The sequence below is a fragment of the Ambystoma mexicanum genome, chromosome 9, assembly GCF_040938575.1.
Source record: "Ambystoma mexicanum isolate Mex_15411 chromosome 9, UKY_AmexF1_1, whole genome shotgun sequence".
NCBI lineage: Eukaryota > Metazoa > Chordata > Amphibia > Caudata > Ambystomatidae > Ambystoma > Ambystoma mexicanum.
The window spans coordinates 177,056,305-177,079,565 of NC_090931.1; the positions used below are offsets into that span (position 1 = coordinate 177,056,305).

The following is a 23,261-nucleotide window of genomic DNA, read 5'->3' on the forward strand; positions in this document are numbered from 1 at the left end:
ATATTGTTTCAGGCGTCATTTGATCTTCTCCCTTTAACATCACTTTGCACTTGTCAGATGATCTTTACAACTCCTCGATATTGAGTGCTGTCTGCAATTCTCCTGCTACCACCTCAGTACAAGGGTACATTTGATATGGTCGTCTGAGCTCATAACGTCTCTTATACACTCAATGAGGTACTAGGTGATACCTGGTGTCATGCACAATGTCTTCCTGTCGTTGATACAGTAGAACAGATGTGAGGGGGTGGAGCCTATCAGTAACTGTTAGGAAAGATTTCATTTTGGTGCAATTCTCCCTCCAATTATGTACCCCCCCCAAACCTTTTGCTTTTGTTGGCTTTCCTATACTGACTTTTTCCAGTGAAGCACAGCCTTCAGCTGCGCTCCGCTGGGCTTTTGCTAACTTGTTATGGGGAAACTGACACGTCCTTCAGACTGTCAGTACTGGGAAACTGGGTTTCCCATAGTCTGACTATGTTTCCATTTCTTGGTAACTTTTTTAACAGTGCACAATGTACCCTCCAGTACTGTGTGCTGGGGTCCTTTTTGTTTTATGGCCCTAGACCCCCTCAAAGGTTTTTTTGTTGAGTGCACAAGTGTTCCTCGGACAAACTGGTGGCAGCAGTTACTTTTTATACATTTTTTACTCCTTTTTACTGAATCACATCAGGTTTACCGCGTTTGATTCAAGACTGTGGCCAGGCCTGGAAATGGCCAGGCCACAAAGTCTTTTGTTCCGTCCCATGGCCTTTTTGTCCCTTGCCTTCACCCAGGTCGAGTAACCTGGCTTTTCCTTATTTGGTCATGCAGCCTCCTGTGAAAATCGATCTCTTTCGCAGGCTTCTGCCTGTCACATGTGTGTGCCCAGAACGGGGTTGGGACTGTCTGGTCCCAATCCATACTACTGGTGTCAGGCGTGCCTGAATGACAGACCACCGTGATTGGTCCACGACTGGGATGCCTGCATGAGAGCAGATATTCAATTAGAAGTCCTCGATTTTGCCGTGAAGCTAATCTTGGATAAGAGAAGGGGCTCTGCATCCATTCCAGCTCGATCACCTGAGTTCTCTCCAAACTACAAAAGGAGCAAAGTATCTTGCACGAAGAAACAGACTTGTAAAAACACTGGAGACTCTTTGTAAGGTTTTGGCTACCTTCTCCCTCTGCTGTATCGTCAGACCCCTGTTTTCCTCATCGATCAAGAAGGCCTGCCAAGGTGTTTCGCCCCAGAGTAGTGGGAACAACTACTCTCGGTGCCCCCGCTTACCCACCGAACGAGCCCCTTCGGAAGTGTTCCTGGGCTATCCAGTGAACTGTCCAGCCCTACCTCACGGTATCCCGCAGAACCTCTGCCGTCTTCAGTTGAAACCCAAGACTTGGACATCGCTTGCGGTCCCGTGCCCTCTGCCGCCAAATTTCACGGGCCTAGCTCCTCTAGGTCCCGAATTAGGAGTGCGTAACGTGGCCTGCATCCATGATTCCTGCATCACTATCTGTTGGTGAATGTCGCTATGGGTGCCTTGCTGTTCTGCTCTCCTGTGCCTTGAAGCCTGTTGCACTGGAATTGTCCTCATCCCTCCTCCGGAAGCTGAAAAAAGGCAACTGTCCCGTCACGGACAATGGTTCTATCCCACAGCCGCTGAGAGTCAGAGCACCGCAAACCTGCAGGACTCGAAGCTACTAGCGACCTCAACTAAACTGACAAAGTTTGGTCCTGACTGTGCTGTGGGTCGGCGAGTACTTGCATCACTTACTAGTGGCCCCCTGTTACAGCAGTTAACTTTTACACACGAATATCCGTTAAAAGGTATTCGATATTGGATCAGTTAGCCTGCGCTGCCTAGCTATTCTCATCTTTTGAAAACTGCTCTGCCACCTACGGCGATCCTACTCGAATAGTGAGAACCAATTTTATCATCGCATCAAGCCCCATCCTGACTTGCTACCACCCTCCGAAGACAACCAGTTTTTTTGCTTGGTCTACGCGATCGTGCGTTTTTACACACAACTGTACAGTAGAGCACAGGGCTCCTCCCTTCTTCGGGCTGGATTCGAAAGTTAGGGAACGACTCAGAAGAATTGTCTCATGCTCCTCTTGTGTTAACTCACCCCTCTCTTCACAGGTTGTGGATGAGTTTTAATGCTGTGTTGCATTAGAAAACGTAATGTATATATTTTATTTAGTATAAGGATTGTGTGTGATAACGGTTTTCATACAACAAAAGTTTACTTGTGTCTATTGGTCCGGCCGACAATAAATGTATTTTTCATACACAGTTGTCGAAGAGTAATTTGTGGTTTGTTAATGTGCCTGCTCACTGTGACCTTGCGATCACTCTCACCTCTCCTGAGACTTAGTCTTGACCGCCTGCGAAGCTACCTAGATTGGTCTGGCTTGTCCAGAAGGTTCCCCTGTTACACTAAACCGAGGGTGGTCTCCTAAACTTCTGCTCACCAGGTCTGAGTTTAGAAATCCACCGCAACAGCAACGTACATGTCTGCTCCTTTACACTGGGAAAGCTACCTTCTTCACATGCTGCTGCATGTCACGTGTGGTAGCGCCCAGGAAGTGGGCTGGGGCGGTCTGGTCCCAATCCACATACTGGTGCCAGTTTGTCTGGTGTGCATGTGTGAGGCAGATCTAGCCAATGGAGGGCCGAGTGTGAGCACTCGCCTGACTTTGGCTAAGAGGAGGGGTCCTGCAGCCGTGCTAGCAGATCAGAAGGAGCTAAGAATGCTGAGAAGCTGAGCAGATGAAGGAAGATCCAGAGAAGAGCCGTGGAGAGGCCAGGCAACCGAATCCTGCTGCTGATCTGAAGAAGCCCGACTTCGCCACTGATCCCAGAAGACCCTCATTTGTGCTTCGACCCTTTGGAGCGGTGGACCACTCATTTGCTACGTCTCCTGGTAGACTAGCAAATGAGCCTCCTCGGGCGTGTCCCTGTGACATCCAGCTTGAGTTTGGGCTATTATACCAAGAGCCTCGCTGTCCCGTGTTAGAGGTTGGGAGTCTGGGGAATCGACAGCTGGTCCAACAAGAGACCCTCCTGCGGAATTTCGCCTTTGCAGCATCTACGGGTCACGAGATCGCAACAGTCGTGTCCCTTTGTGTTGCCGTGCAGCTGTGGCAATCACTGAAACCCGTTTTCCCTCGCCATGTCTAGTGCCTTGAATGGGACTGCAGTGGGGCTTCTTGCATTCTTTCTCCAGAACCGATTGCACCAGCTCCTGTGACAAACCGGACCAGTCTTTGCACCCGCAGTCCTGGGACATCTGTGACCTGAAGAAACAGGAAAACTTGCCTCCAGTGATCCTTTCCAGACTGGCCCAGTCTGGACCAAAACCGGAGTAAGGGTGTAGAGTACCGAAGACACTTAAGGGTATCTCCTTCTCTGCTTGAAAGGTTGCCTAACTTTCTGATAAACTCTGTAATTGTTTGGCTTGGGTCTCACTTACCGCCTAAAGTCTTCCGAAAGCTGGGAACAGTTTTGTTGACTAGAACACATCCTAACCTAACATTTGGACCCATCTTCAGATCTTCAGAACCTTCCTCCCAACTTTTTCCAGCTTCTAAAACTATTGGAATTTTGTGAATATTGGGCACAAGGCCCCATTCATTTTAGGGCGGGACGTACCAAGTTAGGGTTGTCATTTCTGAAGATTGTTATTGCTACCCATCTTTACATACCTTTTCTCTTACAGGTATTGAGAAAGTAATTTGTTCCGGACACTTAACCTTGCTACCTTGAATTGGTCTGGCTATACTCCCAGAAGTTGTTCCCTGTTCATCCAAAAAGGGGGGACTCCTAAACATCAGTCCACCAGGCAAGAGTTAAGTAATCCATTCCAACATCGACTAGGGGAAGTTTAATGCAGCACGACCTCATGGGGAGGGCCTTCCCTTCAGGGAACAAGGACAGTCACCTAGCGTACAGCCCATTGAACAGCGTCTGTGACGAATCAACTTCCAGGCTCCCAGTGGTGAATATCGGTTTCTAAACCATCAAATCAGCCCCACAAGGGATCCGAACAACAAGTTAATTATAAACCTCCTTGTCCAATTTTGGTAACTTGGATGGAACGGCAGGCTTGTCCCCGTAAACTCGTGGATCGTTGGCTAGTTGCAACACAGCGAAAATACAATCATTACCCAATGATAAAAGGGACTGTCCAGTCAAGGTTATCAGAACAGACAGTTCTAGCAACACTACAAAATACAATCCACCCTGTAAAGGAATGCAGAGGACAGACAGTTTCAAAGAAGGAGAAGGGATGCATTCTGGATACTGACAGGAGGGTAGTCGGTATGGTTAAAAACCACAACGGTTGAAGGTTTCTTGGCTTCAGCACAAAATGAGCCATGGCTCTTAAAATGTCTCTAAGGGCCTTCTAGGAAGGACCAGGGTGACCTAACCACAATTTACCTTGTGCTGTAGGTGTTCTTGGTGCTCCAGAGTCGAGTCGGTGTCAGGGTGCTTTGCAGGCTTCTGTGACAAGAGTTCGAGATGGAAGTCAGCTGCAGGTATCAGGCTGCAAGACGGTTCGGCGAGCGAAGCTGGACGTACAGCTGCAGTCTGGCCTACACAGCAGCTCAGGGTCAGGAATTGGTGCGTCAGTGCTGATCAGCGATTCTGAAGCACTGGTCGAGACATCTCAGATGTCTAAGTGACGGCAGCTTGACAACGGTCAGCGTTGCCATCGGTTGTAGATCGAGGAACTCGACTGGCTCAAAAATGTCCTTTAAGGCAGATGTCAGTCAAAGCTTGTCAAGGCACGTCTCCCAGCTTCTTCAATTGACTCATGTCATCCTATAAGGCGGACGGCACACAGCTGTAAAGTCTGTTGCAGGTAGCTGCCTTGTGCTTGGTTGCAGGTTCAGAGACCTTCTGGCACTTGCCATCTAGAAATCTTGCAGCAGAGCCAAGCAGGGCACACTATGTGCTGGCTGGGTACCAGTTCTGGAGTGGCTGGCAGCTCCTCCGAGTTCTGCATCTCCCTCTGTTCCCTGGGAGATGTTTAGGGGAGGGATCTTGCTTCTCTCTTTGGAGATCCGCCAGTGAAGGAAGGCCAGGAAGCTATAAGACAGACTGTACCTTCAAAGTCTTCAGATGATCTCCCAAAAGAGGGGCTCCAGCCCCCTTTTAAAGTCAAGTGGACCACAGTGATTGGTGTAGGCTAAGCTTACCTCAATGAAGCAATCCTGCAGTCCCTACCAACAATCTCCTGTATGCATGAGGTCATAACCAAAGTGCTTTGCAACAGGAAAGGTAAGGGGGTGAAAAGAGGAACAAGGTGTACCCCAGAACTAAAATGGTGGAAACCTTCTCTCAGCAGAAAGATCCCTGGCCAGACTCCCCAAGTCCCACCCATCCTACTGTCTGTTGTTGATCAAAGTCTCTCTGGGTAATGGTCCTCTATATATGGTCCCTGTTAAAGTGTCAGGTATCCCTTGAAGCAGCGGTGAGGCCAGGTTCTCTGGCTCCTGCAAACCACATCCTTCTACCTTAAGCATGGGGTCCCCCTATCGGGGTGGCTTACTGTAAACAGTAGTCCCAGACATGACATGACATGACAGTTCGCTGTCATTAATGCAGAGGGTGGGAGCTGGCTTCAGGTTAACACAGTTACATATGAAGGTATGTTGGGTTTCCGGTCTCTTTGGTTAACCTCTGTAGCAAGGCTCCATGTGGGCCTGTTTGAATTACCCTCTATTGGTATGTCAATCGCTGCCACCAGCTGCAGGGCCTAACAAAAGAGCTGGGTGGATCCATGGAGCCTTTGTTAGTTAATCAAGCTGGCGATGGCAGGGAGGAAGCTTGGTCCTCCCCCTTCCTAGATATGACAACTAAATCTGACATGGTGGACTGTGCCAGTAGGCTGTGTCCACCCATAATACACATGTCTATGAGTTTTCCATGGTGGGAGCATAGGAAAATGTGTGTGGATTAGCCCCAAACATTTTCCTGAGGTTGGTCTACCATCATTCCATTTAATAAAACATTTCAAAACACCCAAGACAAGTGCACGGCCACCATGCGGATGGTCACATTCCTCACAGCGTCACACCCCCAAGCTTCTCGAACATCCACCTCCATTCCAAGCCACTTCCTTGAGAGCAGACCTATGTATTAATGTAGTACTTGGGATACAGAAAGTACTAGGAGCAAGAAGAGCATAGAAAACATGAAGATGACCGACTGTGCTAGTACGAGGTGGCCTAGAGGAGACATGACGATCAAAGTGTCAAAAGAAACAAAGAACTTTGACAATCCGCTAGGGCAGGATTAGCAACAATGTATAAGAAGAGACTATGGACTAAAGAACTTTGTCCTCAAGTCAATGAGCAGGTTAAACCTCAGGGTTCCCTTCCCCAAGATTCACTTTCAATGTAAAAGGTTATTGTCCAGCTTTCTTAAAAAGGTCTGCGCTACACTTGCGCCATCTGGATATGGTGGTTCTTTGCAACTTTCTGTCAAAACATTCAAGTACAGTTTATACACTGGTTAAAGTTCACCACTAAAGTTCTGGTCAATCTGGCGTCCAAGGTATATTTGACACACTTGTATTGTTGAAGTTCTGTTCACTTTAAGGTTCAATAAAGATGGACTTCTTGGGTTCAAAGCTTTGGTTACTTTGAAGTTCAACATATATAAATTTGACTTGTATTTAAAGTTGTATTAACTTTTGAGCTTGGTACATGATGAATTTAAAGCTTCTTTCATTTATGATCTTCATAGGTAACAGTTGAAGATACGTTTGATACACTTTTCACTTCGTTCAAAATTCAAATAGTGTTAAAGATCTTCACTCGATTCACCTCAGTGTTATACATCGTTGTAGAATGTCAGTAATAACATGTCCAGCATTCAAAAGACTTTTGTAACAATTGTAAAAAGTTTCATTCATTTCATTATGGTGTTATAAGTCTTTCCAAATTGCCTTTGTAACGTGCCCAGCACTTGGAGACTCAAAACGTGCCTTTATGTACAGAAAAGGTAATCAGGATTACACTCGGAGACCTTTGAAAACGTGGTTTAGTACTCTCCGATACAAAGTAATCCTCTGCGTAATCGAACACCTGCATAGCGGGTTTCCTTTTACATAGAAACATACCGGTTGCGTCTCAGCATTCCTGCAGGTCAATTCACTCAGCCTTTGATTCTCTGCCTCCGCGCTCCACCTTCTGCCCCTCAGGCACTCCTGACCTCAGGAGAACGAGCACTGCGAACTCCACAAAAAGGGGCACCCTCCAGGCATGGCTCCATTTTCAGAGTCCCTCAGTTCCACAGTGCCCCAGCTACTGGACTGCACTCCTTTGAACGATCAGCATGCCACGCACCTACAGCTCCTCACTGCATCTCTTGGCCTCTCCGTTGCTGCTCCTCCATGAACGCCACGGCTTCTCCTGCTGACATTATCTGATTTTCCCTTTTATACGCCTGCAGCTCTTTAACAGGTTGCAGCTGTGAATGTACAATTAGCCCTGCCTGACCATCATTAAGGGGACAATCCTAACCTCTACTACTCTCACCAGGCCTCTTCCTCGTTCCAGTACCAGAGTGGTAAAAGCATCTAGTCTTCCTTACTCCCGGTTGCCTCTTCCTCATCCCAGTCCTTTTAGCAGTCATATATGAGGAAGTCAGGGGAGTTGACTCAAAATACCCCACGAAGGTGGGGTAAGGGTTGGGTCAGCCAGTAGTAGGAAATGGGCATCCCATTCCCGGTCCACAGACCCTCCACCCAGGTTCAATATCCAAAAGCGATGGTCTTTCCCTGGCCAGAGGACCCATGGGGTATAGAAGTGAGAATACCCTCAGGTTTCTCACAACACACATATTTGGCAGTTTGTCAACTCGGCCTACCACTAGACCCCTGTTATAAGCGTAAGCCCTACTGCACAACCTAATTACCAAGGGAAAGTTTGGTTAGACAAGGTGTAAACCCACTAGCAGGTGCACTATGCTGGCTTCCCAGAAACCAACACCAGGGCTGGTTTTGAACACACACACACACACACACACACACACACACCTCTTTCTATTCGGATCAGAAAAAAAACATTACATTGCAGAGTTCACAGAGCATATAAAAATGAATCTATAAAACCACTCCATAAAATCATAATGTATGATATATGTATACAATGTTTAAGATATTGCTAATGTATAATTTGATAGAAGATAATCAACCACTTTCAGGGCCCAACAACGAGAATACAATGAATATTTCAAAGTGCAATTATTAAACTTAAAAAAAGAATATTTAAGTATTACAGTGCGCGAGTCACTGCACTATAGTTAAGCGTAGTATGAAGTTCATAGGAAACCCAAAAATGTAATTGATAATACCTTTTGACTTTCATGACGGATTTAGATGATATTTTGCAAACAAAGTTTCATGGGCCCCCTCATACAGGGAAAGATTTGTAACAAAATGAGAAAGTTATTAAGAAAGCAAAAAAATAACAAAATAAAGCGGTTCGGCCTACTCCGATTCATTTTCCCATAGAGAATGTCTGCATAGAACACAGCAGAAATGGCTGGATGGAATTGGACCAGGTACAAAACAACTTGGGCATAAAGCTGGACTTAATTTCCAGGAGGGGTCGGAGGTTATTCTGTTGAGTAGTTGTTAAAATATTTGATGGAGAAGGGGGTGGCCCCTTGTCCCAAAAAATATGGCTATATCTCCCATGGTGCTTTGCAGCAGACAGGCTTTTCAGAAATTAAAAAGCTGTCATTTTATTTTGCTCGATGCAAGGTATTACTGCGGTCATTTCTGGGATAAAGCGAAAACGGAAAGTGAAAAAATAGCTATTTGGAGGAGGGAAAGGGATAACATGGCATCAGACTGGGGTGGGGGGGGGGGAGAAAGAGGACACCATGTGAAATTGGGGAGTTGGTCTGGGGAGCCAGTTGCAGTTTGAAAGTTTCCGCATTATTCGGTTAATAGCGCAGTAATCCCAATAACCACAGTAATTTCTGCGGAAATGATGGGGCGGCTAAAAAAAAAAACAACAAAAAAAGATACCACATAAATCCATGGTAATTACAGCAGTAATTATCAGGGTGGTGGAAACCAGGGGAAAATAAATAGGGGGGGGGGGGAGGCTTCTATTGTGATCACATCTACTAAGCAAGGGGAAATGGGTAATTGGGTCAGTGGGCCCCAAAGAAACCTCTTGGTGCAAAATACACAGTGGCCCCAGCCAGTGGCTTTGAATAAACTATGGTATAACAAAATCTTTGAAATTCACTGAAAAAAACGTTGGTTAAGGAACAGTTAAGCTAATCAGAACACAACAAAACCTTTGAAATTCAGCAGATGTGGGAAGTGATGATCATCTTAACTCGGCGTCCCCCCGTTGCAAAGTCAATGAGCACATGCATAACAGATGGGATTCACAATGAAATACAAAATTAGAGGCCGGCATGATAACTCTGTGGGTTGTGCACTCGGTGCTGCAATCTGTATGTATATATGTTCTATGTAAGTGCTTAGGCATAAGCACTATATAAATAACACATCACTAGATCCTATGGGGTAATCAACAGGGGGGACGCAGAGTTAAGATGATCATTTGCCACATCCGCTGAATTTCCAAGGATTTTGTTGCTTTAAAGCTGGATCACCTTAACTGTCCCTTAAGTTTTCAGCAATTATGTATATACACACACATTCATATTTTACATTGCCTATTAAAGGATGAGCATAAAAATGGCAGGTCAAAATAGAAAAAACAGCACTACTCATAACTTGCTTCAAAGGGGTGGGGGTGGAAATGCGCTTCCTCACATATAGCGCCTGTCTCAAATATGACAGTAGCGCCCAACCTACAAGGGGTCTTCAGAATTAATCAGAATTGGAACCAATGTTACAAGTCTAATGGCGGAATATGTCAGACAAAATAAAAGAAAGTGCAACATATCCTACATTGAGGCTCCCACACATTTTGTAACTAGATAGACCATCTGAGTTAGCTCATGATACAGTCCTCGCTCTCAGTGGCAATTTGTTAAATTGTGTCCTTTTAAGCCTGTCTTTTAACAAATGAGACCACATTAAAGAAAATTGTAAACCATACGACGTAAGGATTAGGGGATTACGGTTAGATGGTTTAACTAGTTCACAGTCTTCTGTGACATCCTCCAAAAGGGTAGAAAGGCAAGCTTTTACGCTTCTAAGGCTAGCATTGACAATATAAATCAAATTACTGAAAAGGTCTTGAGCCTTTAGAAACCCTCTTACTTCTCATAGTCCTCTGGCGAAAGCAGGAACTGGGGCTTCAGTTTAGCATCTGCCTTGTTTTCCCACCAGAACTTGTTGGTTTCCTTCTTGTGCTCAGGGCTGAAAAGAAGAACAGTGGGATCTTACATTGCAGCACATCTGACCCTAGGAAAACCTCACATAAGGAACAAACAACAGTGCAAGCATCAGACTGAGAATAACTGGTACAGACAGGCAGTAACCATGCAAGTTAAAAGAAAGCGCAAGCAGCAGCTATGGGACCTTACACAATAGCAGGCACCGAATGGTGAGCGGAATGGAAAGGTTTGCTTTGTGCACACAAAGGATATAGTTCAGTCAGTGGCAATGTGAGTTTCCTAGTCAACTTGCTGATCTCCTTGGGTTATATCACAAATCAAGTTCCGTTTCCAATTACTTATATGGTCATTCGAATTTTGGTTAGTTATTTATTGAGTCTGTTATTTAGGATGTAGAGCTGCAGCTAACAAGCCACAGGTTGTTATACCCATTTAACCATTGCACCTTTTTAATTGAATGAACCCCCCTCCTCCCGTGGGGCAAAGAGGGGGATTCAGAGATGCCACCACCACTAAACTACCCAAATTAGGGGTACAACGAAACATTTTTCAGGTATATAGGCACACAATGGGCAAATTCCTTATTTAGGAGAGAAAGGATATGAATTTTAGTTTAGCCTCTATTTGGGAAACTATCTGCTGAACTTGGGCTCCCTGAAATTTTTATTTTATCCCATTCCTATACAATCATGCTAAATGTAGCTTCATTTCCCTTTGTCAAGAGGTGTTCATCTCCATATGGGACAGTGCTTCCTGCAAGGAGGCTCTGATGTCTACGTTAGTGTCAGTAATTTGAAGTTTAACTTCTACCGAGACCTAAGAACACATCTTATTTAAAACCAGAAAGAGACCGGTTTTCGTTACCAGACCTTGATACAATGATCAGATTCTCTCCATTTCAAAAAGAGCTTGAAAACACTTTTAGGGACTTTAACAAAAGTCCACCTTTGGGTGAGGGGGAGTGGGGAGACGAAGACTCACACTTGGGACACAGGGCTCCAACTCTTAGTATAGGCATGAACCACACAAGTTTTGTTGGTAGCAATTGCTGAACAGCAAGGCTTATCTTGGGAGGGAGAAAGAGCTGTAGGCGGTACAAAGAACTTGGAGTACACAGATACTTCCACTAAAGGCCAAAGAAACACTTACACTAAGAGTTATATACAAATAATGGTTTAATATATATATATATATATATATATATATATATATATATATATATATATATATATATATATATATATATATATATATATATATATATATATATATATATATATACACACAAAAGGTAAGTAAAAGATAAGTACTATAACACACAATAAGTAGCTTTAGAAAAACCAATACATTATTCACAGTAAGCAAATCACATTTGTAATACTTTTAGAATAGCAGTGTGCAGTTCAAAGGTCAGTAAAACTTTTGTAATAACTTTCAGAATATCGGTTTCAGGTACAAGTAAAAAACCAAAATAAATCTGCTAAATACATGTAATTATTTTCACAGAGGTCCAACACTTTAAAAGTCCATCTCTATCTAGTTAGGAGTGTGTCAGAGTCTGATTGGAGGGCAAACAGGTAGGCACAAAAGCTCCAGAGGAAGTTTCAATGACAAGCAAGTACCGCCTTTGTTGGAAAAAGGGGCCAGGGACTTTGTAGAAGGCTCTCTAAAGCCAAACAGGCGTGAGGTCGAAAACAGGTTGGCATTTGGGCTAATTTGCATAACCACATTGCTGTTGTGGCTCAGAACTGGAGATGAACTTCCAGCGGTGGCTACTAGGGGCGCTTTGTGTGACTTGGCTTCAATGGATTTTCCTATTTTCACGTGAATCTGATTTTTCAAACCCACCATAGCTTTCCTGGTGTTGATATTATATATATTTATTTTCACATTTTGAATGGATTGATGCAAGTATGGTGATGGATTTTTTGAATCAAGGGGTATTCATTGTCTATTTTTGGGCCCCGGTTGTTTTAGTCACGGGCTGAATTATTTATAGTTCAGTTAGTAATTTTTGTCTATATATTGATTTAGTCAATTTGTTAGAAACCCACTCATGTATTTTCTTTTAGGATAGTCAGTCCCCCAATTGGAACTGGTTCAGGCAGGCACACCAGAAGACAAAGAATAGGCAGAGTGAGTCCTTCCCAGTTTCCTGTCCACACAGACACACGAAGCCTTGGCGGGCTTCACAAAGGATTACCGCCAAAGACACAAGTCAAACCAGGACCTCCCCCACCCAGCACAGCAGAAAAAGGACCAAGAAGGGACAAGAAAACAAGAAATGGCGAAAATAATAATTCAGTAATCGTTTTGGATCAATGGTGACCCTTCTGTGCGCTACTGCGTCTGAGTACAGCCTGGAAGTAAAAATTGCACAAAAGTAGGTCGAATAAAACCACTGCCACAAGCCATTCAGGTTAGCTGGTCAGCGTAACCAATATGTTACAGGAGCAGTGAGAAAGGGGATACTCTGTAGCCCCTCACCCTCCACATAAGGTGGTGTGTGTCGTGTCGATCTCACAATAAAAGATAGCAAGGATACAAATATCCCCCTATAACAGAAGATAAAAAAGGGAAGCCCAAACTGCTCTCCCAGCAACACTGCAGAGGGCCTTGTGTGATGCAAAGTCAAGAGACAGATGCCGTAAAACTTGGAGGAAAGTAGAACTCAAGAAAAATGTATAAAAGATATATAATGTATCCTAAAAGATAGGGTGAATGAGTGAGTGTGGAAAAAGGTTCCCACTCACACAGGGAACAGACCAAAAATCCAGTAATCCAGCAAAAGTACTGAGGGACTCGCATGTAGGGGAGATTGTGCATACAAATGAAATTCTACCTAACACACAACATACTCATCACGTCCCCGCCCAACTAACGTTAACCATGCACAGGAGACATTTCCTGGCTTCTTTGCAGTTTTAAAATTCTGGTTAATTAGCACAAATGTAATTTCATTATTTGGAGCCCCGATATACATGTTAGTAGAAACATACACGATACCTTAAAAGAAGGGGGCATCAACCATCGGTTCTAAACGAGATGGGAGGACTAATGAATAGTTCTATGCACCAAGCTCTCTAACTCGAGCGACTCAAGTGCAATACCTTTCAATGTCTCAACAATAAAAACGATTAGGTGAAAGTTCTGAGTTGGTTAACTAAACGTTGTCCAAAACAAAAGTGACAAAGTGTGGCAAAGGAAAAACACCCTAAATTCAACGGTTAAATCCTACTTTTGCATCAGTGACCTCTGCCCAAAAAACTGAACATTGTGTTTCTCTCTGCTCGCTACTCAACTGGCCAGTCTTCAGACTTGGCTTTTTGCCTCTGAAAATGACATAATTGAAACTCGTTGGGCTTCTTGTAATCTTCCATTGCCTGCTCATTTCGCTTTCTGTGAGTTTCCAAAGCCAGTGCTTCTCTCGTGCATCACTACCCGACTTAACTGACGGCATTTTTCAGGGCAAGGCATTGGTTAAGGGTAAAACTCTATCCTTACACCAGCATTTTAGAGGAATAACCCGGTTGGGAAATGAGTATTCTCTGTAGTCCAGACTGCCGCTAGTAGAAAATAAGAAAATGGTCTGAAGGAAAAGCTAATACCCAGAGCAGAATTTTGTTCAGACAGGTCTCCAAGCACAACCATTCAAGAGAGCTTGAAGTTCCAATTGTCTAGTGAGAAATCCCTTGCTGCTTAAGAGAACGTGCACTGATCATGCCATCCCCGCCTAAGATTTAAAGTGGGAGAAATGCAGTGGAACCCTAGGAACTAATTGTGTGTGAGGTATGCCCACCCTGGTATGGAACTTTGTGAAGGAATGCCCAATGCAACCAAATGGGTGCAAAGGTCTAAATAACAATGCCCCATTGAAGGGGGCAGACCTCTTTGTGCGAGAACTGCCACTGATGTGGTACAAACTGTATGAATCATATTGTGGACCTAGCTAGCAATCAACAGAGCTTAGCACTAACAAATGGGGTGTGGGGGCAGGAGGGGGTTTAGAGTTTCGGCAGCGGGGAAGGACAGGAGGGTCCCATCAATGATTTGGCAGTGCCAGACAAGGTTTTTGAAAATATGTGCTTCTACGTTCCTTGCTGGAGAGATAGGGTGGCAGCCTTACTGGTGGAGGGAATGTATTCCAGGGACTGGTTCATAGTAAGAGAAAGCCTGTTGCCCAGTTTTCTCCTTTTTGCACTTTTTGAATTCCTTCCTGGTGGTGTTGCTTCTGTGGGCGTTGCGCCCCCTCTCCCCCCCCCGCCCCAAGGATAGCGAGTTTTTCAGTCAGCTGGATACGATGGTTCTTTGGACATTATGACATTGTAGGTGATGCAGGGAAATGCAAATATGATGCTGGCAGGAAGAGGGAGCAATACCGTTCCCTGAGGGTGGAGGGGATGTATGCCTGGAGTTAAAAGGGTAATGGTCTAATCCATGACCTGGGGAGGCCCAACATTCTCCTTCCCTAGAGAAATGTCAGCAGAAGATGAGTTGGGGCAGACAAAACAACACATTGAGATCAGCTCTCTGTTAGACTTCATCTTGGGAGCTCTGGAGCGCAGCAATTATGCGGTCTGGTCTGAAGCACGAGGCTCTCAGTTCAAACTACACATACGGAAAGGTGGGGATGGTTATAGAGCATGCAGCATACGTTAAAAAAATTAAAATATTAAAAAATAATAATAATTTTTTATATATATCACATCTGGATAGTGGATATTGTCTCTGTGGCAACCGAAATGCCAGAAGGGGGTGGGGGGGGGGTCTTTAATCAGTGGTGTCCATTTTCACACAAGTCCCTGTCTATGGAGCTTCCAATGCACTATCGGGAAAAAGACATTTAAATAGGTAACTATTTGTTTTCCTGTTTAAATTGCAGATGAATCACAAGTATTGGGTTTAACAACTTTCTTGTGATGAAAGCACCACCTACATAGTGTTGCGTGTATATGTTCGGTCACACGTATTTAAAAGAACTTGAGCTGAAAGGGCCTTGCAGCTGTGATGAAGACGGAAGAACGTGGGGAATTTGTTCTGAAGTGCCTGCATGAATTTAAGCTTTGGCCAAACGTGAGAGACAGAAAAGGTTTAAGTCTGTTGTGCACCATTTCATTCTACACACGCTGCCCAGGACACTAAATCTGAGCAAGCCAACACTGCCATACGTACGCATCACAAATGTGAAGAGCCTGGGCCATCACGACTGGGCAAGTTCTAGTTTAGATTCAATCTGAGCACTCGAACCGCTACAGATGGGCAGTTTAATCCTTCCCGTCTATGTAGATAACGACATTTGGTGCCAATTCAGTAGTTTGGGTAAAAGAGAAAGCCATGTATCTAGTGCATTTATATTGCGCCAACTACCCAACACACAGACAAGTGCTCAAAAATGGGAAGGGCAAAGAGACAAGTTTGGAAAAAGCACCGAGCTGTAAATGTAACTCAGCCAATCCATATCCTGCCAAGATTTCCACCCACTACTTACTAATAACAGCTCTTACCCAACTCAAGTCCCTAGCGTATGATATTACGGCTGATGCCCAGGTGTTCCACCTACTGTGTGGGCTAGATCTACTGACACCAGTGTTCCGCCTCCTGCCCAGGTACAGAGTAACTCTGTATACTTGAAGCAAAAATGGCACCAACCCTTACCTCGCCAGGTGCTCCAAAAGGGACCCATGAATCACAGTCATGCTGCCGTTGCCCATGTGCTTCTTCACCTCGAGCTGACAGCAGTAACACCAGATGTTCTTCTCGTGCTCCGTGGCGTCATACTTTAAGACTCTTGCACCTTTAACCATTTTACGAGCCGCCTCCACCTGCAAACAATGCAAAGAGATTTTCCTTCAGACTTATGCACAAGGAACGACTTTTTCATTCTCACTTCCTATAGGGGCACGGTTTATTTTCGTCTAATAGCACTGTATATAATACAACAAACAGCCACAAATTTGTGAGTTTTCATTTTATTCTTAATGGTTACGTCGCAAGTAGTCGGGTCAATAGTCGGGTTTTTGACACCAGTGGCTTGAAACTCGGGTCAAGCGCTAGCAAGACATTTCCCCGAGCCAGGTTCTCACCGACCTCTAGCTGCAAGATCACTGTCCAGCAGACAAGAGGTCTTTTTCAGGATGCAAAGTCTTTCCAGCCGTTTAGGCTTCTCAGCTATTTCAGGATTAACTGATTGGTGGTTTCCAAGCTTCTCTAAACCCTTCAGCGCGCTCAGACTCATACTCGGCCAGGCCTCACAGATTACTTAGGCCACTCAGCTTTGCTTAGAGAGATTGATGCTGCTCCCTGTCCTCGATTTCTCGCTACTAGTCAACTGCTCTCCCATCTACAGTTTGCTCAGGCATTGTTCCCAGTGCCCAGATCTACTAAAGCTTCCAGTTGGTCGTGCTCTTGATATGGTCTGGAGTCTCTGTATGTGCTAAAATTCTTAATTGTCCCATTTGCTAAAGCTGTGGTGCGTCCAAGGCATTGCATGGCTTCAAAAGCTGCTGCATCACCTGGGTCTTAGGCTGCAATCCCACCTTTAATCCACAGCTCCACTGTGGCAGATCGTGTTATTTCATCTGCGTTCAGATCTTCGGCATGCAACGGTCCTCCATACCATTGTTTCTTTGCTGCTTCTGGCAAGTGTCTACCACCCTCCCATTTGTGGCAAGATGCCAATTTCAGGTTAGGGTCACAGGCGCCAGCATCATTCCACGCAACAGGCACTGTTCCCTCAGCATCAGAACCTCAACCCTTAACTTTGGTTGAGATTTAATAGCTCTCGATATTCTGGCTTACATTTTTGCTCCATGGTGACATGGGCAGACGGAAATGTTTGCACAAATTCCAGAAGATCGCCTGTCTCCGGTTCAACGGACACTCCCAGAATTCAAATGTTTGCAAGTCTGGCATCATTTTCCAGCACCTTGACCTTTTGTTGCATCCAAAAAGTAGAAGTTGCTGAGCAATGCTGTAAAAAGACCTTTTTCTATACGTTTTGGACTCCTAGTGCTAATTCAGGGGATTAGGTCGCCCTCCCCATCGGCTCCACTGCGTTTTTCTATCAAGGACATCTTCAAGATCAGGCTCTCCATTTTAGTCAGTCACAGTTGTTAAAATCCGGAACCTCTCTGTAAAGGGACTCGAATGAGGCCACCAAGACCAATGCATATTTCCTGAATGCAGTTGTGGTTTCCTGCTACCCCATCTCCTCCTACGCAGGGGCACATTTATGGGCGCAAGCAGCACATATAAACTGCCATGTGATGGTTTAGAAAGAATCATGAACCGTATGTAATAAGGCATTAGAAATGCAGGCATGTGTGTGTGTAGGGGTATTGACCCCTCCCCCGTACCCCCACCCCAACTCCCAATCAACTGAGTACAGATAACATGATAGGCATATCAATGGTTCCATTACTGCATACATTAGGATTATAGTGCTGTTCATTAAAGATAAAAAGTGCACATGGCGCTGCGCATATCTGGGTTAAAATAATTCAGGAAGTGAAGGGGGCTTTATACACTTATGATCTGTGTGTAATGTATAAAGATATGTTATGAATAAGAGCTACAAAGTGAGAAATGCTTAAACAATGACTTCTTGAAGGATTAATACAGTGGCAGACAGATATATTTTAAAATGGATATCTCAAGCATAAAATGGTGTCTAGTGATAAGGACAGGTGTGGAGAACCCAGACTCATGCTGATAAGCAACCGGAGGCCAACACATGAAATGGTCTTCGGCAGCATCTTGCAGTAGATAATTGAGTCTGGGAGGTTAATCGTGGAACTTGGCAGGAAAAGCAGGCAAGATTAATGATGAAGTTAGACAAGGCAAGGGAACTTGGATACATTGATCTATGTTGATAATCAGAAATGCACACTGTGCTTCCTGAAGACCAACTTGACAAGACCAGCTGCATTATTTGGCATCATAAAATAGAGGCTATTCATTTCCCCATGTATAAGGCATTAAACAAATTTGGCAGGACCTAGAAAAGTAGATAAGAATTGACAGTGATGTGATGAAATTGTTTTTGGCAGAAGTTAAGAAATGGTATAATGTGTCAAGCTGGGTCAAAAATAAGCTTATTAGTCTTGTGCGTCGGAAGCAATTGCCAATGCCAAGTACGACTAATGTGGGTTTGGGGTGCACCAGATAAGCCACCCAATCACGGTGAAGTTAGTTTTTGCCCTCTGACTAAGAGAACCCAACGGAAGCATACTTTGACCAAGTAGTCATTTGCATGAGGATGTTGCATCATCCAAATAATCCTATAGAAGCAGATTGAAGGCAAACTGTGCTGTGTGCTTTTCTAGAGTGTCTTATAATCTCATCTAATAAAGACTTCTGAGAAAACCTCCCAGGGGCCCGCCGGATTTCTTCTGTTCCTGTCTCTGTGGCAGAGTTCATAGATGCCAGAAAGCTTGATGAGAAGACAACCCCTGGTTAATTTGTTTGCACAATGAAGCATAAGAAAACAAAACACTCTGCGAACAGAAGCCTGGTAGTAACCATACTACACCTTGTAATAGATAGTGCACATGGGTTTTAAGAACACAAATAAAAAGGGAGAAAGCATGTGTAGTTCTTATTCTGAAGCAAGGTATCAATATAAAACGTGAACGTGAGGCAGGGATCAACAGGTAGAGGATGTGCAAAAGATAGCACCATTATTAAAGATTTCTTTTATAAAAGGTCATGGGAACCACTATTTTACTACTCCATGTTCATTGCGAAGAAACCTATGAACAGGATCCTGTTATGTATATACGGTGATCATAAGTTCTGACTGAGAAACTCTATTGGGTTGTTTCCTTGCATTGCAATGAAAATTGATAACAGAAATTGCAGAGTGGAGTTTTACTTCAGCACTCCTTAACTTGAAAGAAAGCCATGTGCTGCTGGGCAGGTGTTGGTGCTTCTAAAGGCTTTTGCGCTGTCTGGGGGTCCAATGACATTCCTGTCATTCATAGGCCAGGCTCAGAGGAACACGGGATCCCCTTCTCAGTGCTTCACCCACACTTGGAAGATCAATCCCTGTGTGCGGACTGTCATACTGCAGGTGCAGCAGTGCTCACATGCCATACCTAGCTGCTACTCTGCCCGACTCCTATTCTGCACCCCACCAGAGAATATACAGCATGCAGGATACGCTAGCAGAGTACCAGCTTTGCTGCAGAGCATCTTCTTACATAACAGGCACCAGTTTAGGGTCTCGTGCAGGAATAGAGGCCCCTAATCCAGTCCTCATATGAGGTCTCAAAGCAGCATGGCAAACTCGACGGTACATGGCGTCCACTCACATTCTTCAGAGGGTGGACCCTCCCCCCCCCCCCTCCCCTTGAAGGTTTTTGAGGCCCAGTGTCGATGTACTGTGCTTCTTTTACATGAGTTAATGATTTTCTTTGGGGCGTGCTTGGCTCTACAGTGCCGAATGGGGATCAAAACCTGATGCTTTAGATCTCCATGCTAGAAACGTACCCACTAGCTGACATCAATTTGAAATGTCACATGATGGTAATTGCCTATGCAGGGAATATTTTGAAATAGCATATGTTCCATTTTCAGAGAAAGCCACGTACAGTTACCTCCTTATTCATGAAAATAGTAGGAAACCTTATGTACATGTTAATAAGACTCTTCGTAGTGGCTCCAACATGACTCTTGCACATCTCCCAACTAGTCATAATTCAGTTTGGTGGTGTGCGCTGGGCAACAATCCTGCTCTTAACAAAAAGTCAAACATGCACTTTGAGTGCTACAAACACCCAGGTGTTAAATTGCAGAATCATGGTCCAACGTCTTTAGCTCCAAGCATGCCAAGTTGAGCACTGTAAAATAATTAAGTTACAGCTGAATTATCACTACTTTCAACAAGACAGTGGAAACAAAAAATATTTTCCCTTCAGTTTTTGTGTGGATTTCAGTTGATTTGTAGAAGGAAACAGGAATTTATGAGTCGGTAAATGCATTTGTCGTTATTCTTTAGGCAAATTAAACAATTCTTGTTAATTTCAAAGTGCCAAGACTCAGAGACCATTTCTCAGTTAACACATGTATGTTGCACAGTGTGAGGAACCAGAGAGTGTCCACACTTCTCTCCCTGAACCTTCCTCTAGGGTGGTCAGGCAAAGGTCATCGCTTTTGGATCCCGACCCTGGGGGTGGATAAGCAAGGAGGGTGGGGGAAACCTGGGGAGTGGAGAGAGGACGTCCTCAGGCGAGACATGGTATCCCTGATTTTCTTTTCATAATGAACCCTCCATCCCAAGCCTTTATAGGCTGTTGTAAGCCCTTTCCCTGTCTTTCCCCAAAAAAACATTCCCCAAGACTAACAGTACTTTACTGAGATGAGGAAGAGACCAAATAGAACAACACATCCTCATTCTAATAATGTATGCACATACGTGCCTCAACCAGGTACTGCGACGAGGAGTAGGACAGCAAGACACAGGCAGGACTACTGCTTCTGCAATCAGCGGTCTAGTCTTCGTTTGTCAAATCAGGATGGTGGGAACTTTAAAAAGCAGAAGTCTTGCAGAAACGGCAACCGAGTCGGAGTGGCTGAAGAAAGCTGGGAGAGACGCAGACACTATCATTGACGTGCGTGGAGGAGAGAGGACTGCGGAGTCCCGAAGAAAGCAGAACAAGATGAGGTCCAGGGTGGGCTACTGGAGCAAAGCAGACGAAAGCCGGAGGACCTGCGAGAGTCCCTGTCCCGCTGAAAGCCTGCTGGTGGGAAAAACAAAGCTGCCGAACGCCAGCACACCACATAGGAGCTACCACGAGAGAAGCTGAACCGCGGCAGTCAGACTTGCAGAGCCCCCATACACAGAGATCAGTGAGTCCACCGGGAGAAGGGGGCCCAGGCACGGCGAGGGGGCAGTTGAGCCTGTATGAATTGTTAAGTACTTTTGAATACCGAATGAAATGAAAGCCATAAGAAGTATTTTGAATACCGAACAGAGTGAAAGCAAGTTTTTGAGCACTCGTGAATATTGATTGGAGTGGAAGAAAGGTGGTGAATTGGGCTGATAGCACGAACTTTATTATCTGAGAAACTGAACGGTGCCAATATTCAGAGAGCTGGGAAGTGTCCCAAGGAACTGAGTTTTCTTTTGTAGAAAAGCTGGACGATTTAAACTCTTGGGGAAGGGATCCCCACTACTTTGTGAACTGTTATGAACTTGGGGAAGGGGAAGTGGATTACAAGTTAAGAGCTGGAAGAAGCGCTGAACTTTATTTTGACTACTCATTTGATGCTGACATCGCTACACATTGAATACAGTTTGTTGTGAGGGCAAGTATAGGTTTTGGACACAGACAAACATTTGATTTGGACTTCCTGACACAGACTATCCTTAGGTTTCTTTCGGTAGGGAAATCCCACCTTAGCATGGGGCAAGTTAGGCGTTACTCTATCCTGCATTTTAAGTTAATAAAACATTGCGTCTACAAAACTTGAACCTGTTGTCGGAGTCTCCCTCATGATGCCTTCACAACAGCCAGTGCCCAAACTGTTCCAAGTAGACTTAATCGTGTTATTTGAGGTCCCTGCACTTCTATGTAGCAAAGATGCAATGAGCAGGGTTTTGGACATTATTTTTCAGACCCTACTGTAGTTCATGAATGCGCAGATTCTTGGTTTTTAATGTGCGTACCTTTTATACTTTAGCAGCTACATTATAGAAAGGTGTCTCATCAGGTATTTTAACAACTCATTTTCAGAAAGGAAAATGCTCATCTTCCTCTGCATTTTCATCAATGAGGAAAGGTCAAATTAATTTTTTTCATATTTCACTTTAAGATGTGTGTAGTCCCCGTGATGCAACTTCCCATAGTGCGTTAATAAGTCCAACCGCTCAACCACTTGGACCCTCCACAGCAATATTGCAAATGTTGCTCTATGAAGTACCCACACCGCTCCAGGGTTCCTTCATCAGGTGACAGCAGAACTGCTGACAGGTGTCAAAGCCACCAGAGTCAATGCAAAACTTAGCCCAGCCTGCCACAGTCACAGCACATCATTTTATTTGGTGTATGCTCTATACATTCTGGAGCTATGTCTTCTGTTTCCATAGGCATGATGAACTAATTTTGCCTCCTTGATTTTTCTTCTCTTTCACTAGTCTGCCCATGCTCCTTCTCTTTACTGTGGGTGCGTGACATGTTCGTCCACTCTACCCCCATTCCCATCTATAAATGTTCTTGGTAATCCCTATCCGCAACTACATGAAAACTGATGCTCGCCAATGTCCGTTCAACAATCAGCCACGCAGACATCACCAACCTCATCACCACACATGACTTGGACGCCATCTTCGATATGGACCAAAAATCATCTCAATATTTTTGGGATGAATGGCGATATATATCTCAATATGTGGTTAAACGCTCAGTTGTAAGCCACCAACTACATGTGAGAGATCAAACACCTTTATTAATAAGGCATTGATCAAAATAAAGTGCAAATACAGGGTTCCTCTTCGAGAATACACACAGCTGTTTAAATATCACAATGTAAATAAAAAATAGTTTAATAATGTATGTATATATATATCTTGATGTTAGCAATATTGTCTCATCCTATATAAATTTTGAAAATATATCAATATATTGTGGGATGTATTTACCCATGCATCCTAGCCCTACCTCAAAACTGTGCAGTACTGACATGGAAAACATCATGATGGCCAGAGCTTCCCAGAAAATGCACAGGGAAATGCATGAAGAATAGGCTGCCATTCATTTTTGCCGATGTTATGGGCACAGAAGGAAACTGCCTAAAACCACCATTGGACTACCCGCACAGTAGTCTGAAACCATTGGGAATGGCAATGCTGATTGCCAAATGCAACCTAGAATTGTGGGGAATTCATTTCTTAAATCCCAAAAATGGGTGCAGTACCAGTACTCACCACTATCC

The 23,261-nt window shown here is 44.4% G+C and overlaps 1 protein-coding gene across 1 annotated transcript in view; it reads right to left on the reverse strand.

Moving 5' to 3' along the window:
• The window catches only part of CENATAC (centrosomal AT-AC splicing factor), a 144,440-nt gene that overhangs the window by 83,232 nt on the left and 37,947 nt on the right, over positions 1 to 23,261 (reverse strand). The window contains exons 2-3 of the mRNA XM_069614401.1: positions 15,984 to 16,150; positions 10,252 to 10,350 (exon numbers count right to left, since the gene is read on the reverse strand). Of these exons, the coding sequence (XP_069470502.1) occupies positions 10,252 to 10,350; positions 15,984 to 16,150 (266 nt within the window). The remainder of the gene's footprint in view (positions 1 to 10,251; positions 10,351 to 15,983; positions 16,151 to 23,261) is intronic.